This window comes from Branchiostoma belcheri, unplaced genomic scaffold (assembly GCF_001625305.1).
Source record: "Branchiostoma belcheri isolate BF01 breed outbred unplaced genomic scaffold, Haploidv18h27 scaffold176, whole genome shotgun sequence".
NCBI classification, from domain to species: domain Eukaryota; kingdom Metazoa; phylum Chordata; class Leptocardii; order Amphioxiformes; family Branchiostomatidae; genus Branchiostoma; species Branchiostoma belcheri.
In genome coordinates this window covers 126,155-133,802 of record NW_017803224.1, presented here as the reverse complement: position 1 = coordinate 133,802, position 7,648 = coordinate 126,155, and the positions used below count along the sequence as shown (strand labels likewise).

Below are 7,648 nucleotides of genomic sequence, written 5' to 3'. Positions count from 1 at the left end.
GTAACGTCGGCCGGCGGTACTACGTTCCCGCCCCCNCCCCCCCCGTCTAGGTAGGGTTAAGTCCCTGCCACACATTCAAAACCTTCCCCCGACCACCAATCAAGATTGGCTGAAGTTCCGGAGCAGTCTAAACAGATTTAGGCCACGCTTACCTTTGTATACAAATCAAATTTGAGTTAAATTTAAGTCAAATTTCACCCCTGAACACTGCTTGCTGACCTACCTCCGAACACCATCTAACCATGGCTAAACCTTTCGTCCACGCCCGAATGTTGCAGCCGAACGGTAGCTGAACATTATTGAACCACAGCCAACCTTGCACCCGACCTACTCACAACCATGGTCGGGGGTTCAGCCGTATTCGGGAGTAAATATTTGGCTATGCATGTGACGGCGCTTCACGTCGATGCCGATGGGCTGATAAAGTTACTATTAAAGTTACTACTGTAAGGCCACACCGTCTTAATTCTATAGATGACATCCGCGAGAGGATTGATTTTCGCCTGTTCTAAAAAAAAAGAAGAAAAAAAGATTACGTCCTTCAAGGCTCTGGCCTGGGTAGTCCATAGTATTTAGCGACATTATGGAGCCGGTGGTAACTCTGGAAGATGGCACCCAGGCTGCTGAAGCTCCACGACTCTAGTGCTGATTCATAAATTCCGCAATAATGCAGCATGTGCCGGCTTGTCGTATACGTCGTTATGTACTGTCGTAAATTCACAATACCAGCTTTGTATTCCTGTGGTTTAGTAGCATTTTTATTTTTGGCCGAAATTTTTTTTATTCGCCCGCGCGCACTAGTTTGGGGGTCTTCAGAGGATGTCATCCATAAAATTAAGGCGGTGTGGCCTAACATGCGTAAAAGTACGTTTTCAATGTCAGGTCTTGGTAAGGTACTGCTGGGCGATGGGGGCGTCTTTGTACGCTGTAGTGATTTAGTGCTTCTGTATGTGATTGATGGGGTATCGGTTACTCGCATATGGTGTTGAATAAAACCAGGGGTCACCGCATGACCTTGCTATTGTCCCATGACGTGTCAGTTGTATTGATGTCAAGAGACCATTTGGCCGGTGAAAGCAAGGCCTCGCCTGAGTTTTGCTTAAGCCCGATGCTTGTGCTTGATTGCTTTTAAGTTGAAGAAGCCACTTCTCATGACCGGTACCTTGATCGTTTGACGTATACTTATTCTTTTTGTCCAAAATACATTTTCATGTGTTCAGTTTTACTTGTGTGATATTCGATAATTGCCACAAATGCTAGCACGTACACGCACGCACGCACACATGTAACGATTCCATCAAAGTAGTGGATTGACAGTTTTCAAAATCTGCAATTGCTTAAGTAACAGTTTTTCTTGTGTTTTAACAAATGTACCACTACGCTATCCCATCTTGGCTTTAATTCACTTTCTGGAGTGCTTAAAGCGTGGTTTTGGTATGGCGTATCCTCATAAACACCGCATATCTTGCTTGCCCTTTTCAGGCCCGAAGGAAGTGTCTGCACTTTCGTCAACACTCGCCGGGTGAGTTACCAGGTGGAAATGAGGCGGAAACGGACCACTGCTTTCGTAGACTACATCGCCTCCTATCTGGGCCTTCAACACGAGAACAGGTAAAGTTGATAGAAAGACGTCAATCCTGGTGTCTTTTCAATATTTTGTAGCTTTTTAAAATGCAGGGGTTGACATTACACATGACAGACGCCAAAGAAACATGAAAGTCCAATTTTGCAGTGGGGGTAAAGAGTTGAGGTTTTGTGTGTGCTAAATTTAAAGTGCATGCTGAATTCCAGTGGACTCCACTGTTTTTTTCACAATGCATTCCATTGGACAGATCATTTGCTGGTCTCTCCCCAGATGGTATCTTCGCCAAGAAGATTATGTTTTCCGTTTATTTGTATGTACATGTATATGTGTGACTTATCACGGATTATCATGAACCTTAGTAGGTGGGTAGCTCTAGATGTGATCTTACATACATTAGTTTTGACTTATTTACACTATGTTGACATCTTGACAGGGTTCCTAGATCGCTGGTAACGCGGTACCAGATCGTGTACTTCACTGATTACCGGTGTTGTGTGGGCTGGAACCATATCGACGATACCTGCCAAGGTGAGCTACCATTAACTTTTTTATTCATCAAAACATAACAAGGACAGTGTGGCGCTGCACTCAAGTTTATAATTTATATTAAGTTATAAGCCACACAACAAAATACAATTAACATTTGAATACACCACATTAAGTTGACATATCAGAGCGCCTTAGACCCACCACCCAAAGACATTACAAAAATGCTAATGCTAACAAAGTTATTTTTAAAAAGATTATAAAAAAATTATCATTTAAAAAAAAGTTATCATTAATTTTACCTACGCAGTTCCACAATCCCTTTATGAATACGATGTCGAATTCTTTCAGTCATGCAGAACGTCGACATTTTCTCTCCTGCATGCGGAGAGACCCCGCCATTAACTGGCTCCAGTCGTTTCTTAGTCTGTCACTTCTTGTACGTGTACGAATTCTATATGTGAGTTAAAAACGTTTTAAAAGCTATTTCTGGTTTTATCAAACTAGAAATTAAATTATCACTACAAATGTGTTCACACACAAACAATGATTTTTCTCTATTTTACAGCCGACTGCAACAACCCGTGTGTAAACGGACTTTGTGTGGAAATAAACACTTGTGAATGTGACGAAGGATGGGAAGGAGGACAGTGTGAGGATGGTACGTACTAGCCTGGTAGCCAGGCGGGATGGGGTGTTGAGTCAGTTCCCTTCGGCGGCATAGGATAGTAGGCCCGCTTATTGCAACCATCTCCTCCATTCACATTGAAAGACATTTACTTCCAAAAATTCCTACGCGAAATTCATAATGACAACAAATCCAAAAACGCAAGAACAAACTACGCTCGTACAGACTATTCAAATCTACTTATAATGAAGAACATTATCTTAAAATCCCAAACGAAAATCAAAGAACCACCATCACCAAACTACGAATCAACTGTCATAAACTCAGCATCAAAACAGGAAGGCACAACCGCACACCTCTGGAGCAAAGGATTTGCCAATTTTGTAGCTCAAACAAAGTAGAAGATGAAGCCCACTTTGTTATTGATTGTAGTTTATATAGTAATGAAAGAAATGATCTTATTAGACATATTACAAGTACGTTTTCATACTTCCAACACTTGCCTAATATTGAAAAAATTATCTTTCTTATGCGCTTTGATCATCCTGTATTATACAAACCCATTTCAAATTATATTTTTAACATCACAAAGAAACAAGAAGAAGCCGAACCTATGTATTAGAGTAGTTTTAAAGCTGTCTGTATTACAGACATGTATATTACCCATTTCATCTGTTCGCCTGTACTTAGCCCGATACCATTTATAAATCAGCGCTACGGGTGAGTTGTAGCCCGAGGGGAGTTATCTATAAGGAAATGTTATACGAGTAATAGTACTGTTTGTCATGATAAAACTGACATTTGGTGGAAAACATGATCAACTTTATTTCATGCATGCAGATGAGACTCTTATTTGTATAACTAATGAGAAAATTGACAATTCGTTAGTTGTAAAGATGAAGATAATTTGGCGAAGGTATCAACTCGTAGAGCTATAGTTTATTTATTTTGTACTCTATTTCAAATATCAATAACAGTCATGTACTTGGAAATGTTATGTTTACCTTCACAGAAGGAAAACATATTGTTTTTGGTCAGTTTCTTCCTTTTCTTCTTTTCCAAACAACTAAAGTCAATGACCTGGACCAGACGTCTGTCACCATGGTAACTGGTGCTGTAGTTACCATATGGTGTTGGGTTACATTTTGTAGCAGGGAACTGAGTTGGAGTGAGCGGTCACCATATATTTGTACTAATCTGCTTGACTCGTAAAATTTATAGTAAGCAGAGCAGTAGTTTCTTGTGAATGCCATCATTATGCATTTTCTTGTAAATGTTATATTTCTAGTTACGACTGTTGTTTGTTGCCAGATGTCGATGAATGCTGGTACGGGATTGCGGAGTGTGATCACATTTGCACCAACACGGAAGGATCCTTCAACTGCTCCTGCGATCCGGGATTCCATCTCATTAACGAGACTCGCTGTGCAGGTATAGGCAAATGTTTGTTTTGACTTTTGTTATGACAGTTTTGTCTGACAGTCAACATCACCAGGCAAAGGCGTGTACGGTATCTGTTATATCACCATCTTCCTGTCACTTTATTTATTGTCTTTTATTTTCTGGGTTGTGTACCTAATATCAGCCCAGGATCCAATTAAAACTTTTTCCGTCGACAATTTTCGGTAAGTTCCCACCACATTACACCGAAACTTGATTCAATCTGCGGAAATTTTCGACACTCATCGGTCAGGTTAGTGTACGTTCGGTGACAAGCATATTGACTGGAAATTTTGGTTAAACTGCATATTTTATTTAAAACTTTTCTTCTTTGACTTCCCAAAACATTTTAGAAAAGGTGGGACAATACGCCTTCCATGGTTTACAAAAGAAAAGTCAAGCCCTTCAGAGAGTCTGACATAGGTTTAGACATAGCCATAGTTTTAGACATAGCCATAGTTCTGGACAACTACCTTTCATTATGTAGATTTTGAAGTTATTTTATACTCAATGTTTCAATGTTCTTTCATGTTTGTAACTTGCAAATACCCTTCGGGCATGGACTTGCAATAAAAAAATTTTAACGGAATATACATTTTTATCTCCTATCTCGATCGATGCAGAGGAAGCTGACGTGGATGAATGTTCCACCGATAACGGAGGTTGTGAGCAGAACTGTGTCAACACGTACCTGTCACACCACTGCACCTGTGACCCAGGCTACACTCTAGGTGCTGATGGACGATCTTGTAACGGTAAGGATTGTGCCAGCCTTGCAAAAGCAAGTTTGCTTTCTTATTCTTAGCTTCTTCTCGAGTCAATAGCTGCAGTCGTGCTGCTAAAGTCTTACACTCCAGTGCTCCGCACATGCCCTTCCTCTTTGACGACTTTGCCTTTGCAAAATACACGTCGTTTACCCTTAAGCTTAGTAGCATATAAGCATGACCTGCTTTGTAATTTTATGGACGAAGGAAAGATATCTTTCCGCGGAAAAGTACTGTTTTCGGTCGCGTTTGTGTATTCGCTGCTATACCTCACGATGGGTTTTACGGATTTCTTTGATTTTCGGTACATGATTAGTTATGGGGAGTCCAGATAATGCGACTTGTTTAGATTTTATTGTATCTGAACTTTTATTATTTATAATCAGGTATCGAAATAGTTGTACTCATACGTCATATAATAATAATCTCATCCATATCCTTTTCGATCCGTTGACAGACATCAACGAGTGCCAGCCTAACAGAGGAAGAGGGGACTGCGACCACATCTGTGACAACACACCGGGAGGCTTTGAGTGCTCGTGCCAACCACAACACCACCTTGTGGGACAGACAGAATGCAGAGGTAAACTTCATAAGAACTTTGTTGACACAACAAAAAGTACAGCGACTTTCGTAAGGTCTAAGACATGTAGATATACAGACAAATATACATGGGTACAACGAAAATATGCTACGTACAGAACAATAGGTGGGTCAACTAATACTACTTGTTCTAAGGTTTAAACATTATTTGATATATTTACCTATTTGTACACAGTAAGGGTTATTGCCTTCTAGTATGAACTTAAATTTATCTATAGCATGGAATGTAACAAATTCTGTTGAGCAGGCGGAGAGAAGGTTGAACAGCTTTGTGCGTTTATCGTTATATAGTGTACAATTCAAAATAAAATGTTCGTCTTTAATATCATTGGGCACTGGGACAGAATGGACAAAACCTCTGGTCGCGAGGGATTTTTTTATATCTTTCTAATTCTATATTCAATTTATGGCTAGAAATTCTCATCTTTGTAATCGATCTACGAACTTCAAAATTGTGTATTTCAGAAAGGTAATTTTCTTGTCCATACCTCTTCTTTAACATCGAATATACAGAAAGTTTTGAATTGTTTTGAATAGAAGTATGGTATTCTTGAATATAAATATGCTGTAAACGACGTCGTATATAGAAACCACGTTTGCTTTGGGAACAATACTCTCCAAGCAGAGTTTAGGTTTCGTCTTATTACCTTCGGCAAGAAGGTTATGTTCTCAGTAGCGTTTGTATATTTGTTTGTTTGTGAAAAGCATAACTCAAGAAGGTATGAATGGAATATAATGACATTGGGTGTGTGGATAGGGTTTTCTTGGGCTTTTTTGCACTGGTATATTTTTTTCTGCCCAAATTAACACGTCAAAAATAAGTTTCCATACTTTACAATCAGAGGTTAAGGTTAGGCATTTCCCTTTTCTCTAGATGACAGTACTAGTATGGGAACACTTGCATGGATTTGGATACGGAAAACTGCCATGACATGGATTGATCCATGAATTTCTAACGAAAGAAAAAGAGGCAGGTCCCAAAAAACTGTGATTATGAAAGACTGTGTGATATCATGGAGCGAGGTACAGTGGTTGGCACAAGGCAGGAAGACTAATATGGCGGCCTTGTGCCCTGTCACACTCTCAGAACCTCCCCCATCACCAACCAAGATTGGCTGAAGTTGAGGAGCAGTCTGACCAATTTTTTTTTGTCCACGCCTATCTGACGATACGAAACGAATCGAATTTGAGGTAGATTTAAGTCAAATTTGACCCCTGAACACGGCCCGAAAACTTCTGATCTACTAACAAACGCCTACGTTCCCGTCCACACCCGAATGTTTTCAATATTTGACACCTTCGAATGGCGTAGCCGAAAAGTAGCCGACCTCACTGAACACCAGGCCAGCCAACCACAGCCAACCTTGCTCCCGGCCTGCTCTTAACCATGGTTGGGTGTGTTCGGCAGTGTTCGGGTGGCCAAATGCATATTCGGCTATGTGTGACAGGGGCTTTATGGGCCGCCGACAAAAAGGAATGGGGTAGGGAAAAAAAGAAAAGGAAAGAAAAAAGAAAAGAGAGAGAATAGACGCATATTGTCCCAAAATGTCTCTACGTTGTTTTCACAATTTGTATGTTGTATCCTATATCACAGAGGATGCCATGTATCCATACGGGGAGGAAGTTGGTGTAGAAGCAAAAGAGTGGGACCTGAAATCCTGCAAGAAAGTTGAGCTACCCCTGGAGGGTTTCCGCTTCTTCACAAGGCGCCACCATAAGATTTATGTAAGAAATATGAAAATATTGATACTGTAAGAATTATGTGTGTGCGTTTAGAAGGAGGTGTTTATTTGTACCAGGTGCTCAAGCTATATATTCATAATATATATACATTAATACAGTTATTATGCAGTGAAAACAGGGATATGATTTGTTTTGTTTTGTTCTAGCCAATATATTTCACAATATGCATGGCGTGATTTCACAACTTTAACACGTCGTTGTACAATCCACAGCACGAATTGTTCACGTGACTCATCCGTGACGCATAGCTCTGTCCACGTGATCGAGCAATTCGCGGACGCTCATTGGTCCGTTGTCTTGCGCGGGAATTGTCCAACACGTGTCCGGGAACCAATTGTAGGCAACACGTGTCCACTCAAAACTCCAAAAACAGCGGACAATATATATATATATATATAT

The 7,648-nt window shown here is 40.4% G+C and overlaps 1 protein-coding gene across 1 annotated transcript in view; it reads left to right on the top strand.

Annotated features, from left to right (window-relative positions):
- Positions 1-7,648, top strand: part of LOC109467137 (mucin-like protein) — a 19,275-nt gene that overhangs the window by 7,352 nt on the left and 4,275 nt on the right. The window contains exons 2-8 of the mRNA XM_019765071.1: positions 1,483-1,611; positions 2,019-2,113; positions 2,640-2,732; positions 4,011-4,130; positions 4,763-4,894; positions 5,361-5,486; positions 7,101-7,231. Coding sequence (XP_019620630.1) covers positions 1,483-1,611; positions 2,019-2,113; positions 2,640-2,732; positions 4,011-4,130; positions 4,763-4,894; positions 5,361-5,486; positions 7,101-7,231 — 826 coding nt within the window. The remainder of the gene's footprint in view (positions 1-1,482; positions 1,612-2,018; positions 2,114-2,639; positions 2,733-4,010; positions 4,131-4,762; positions 4,895-5,360; positions 5,487-7,100; positions 7,232-7,648) is intronic.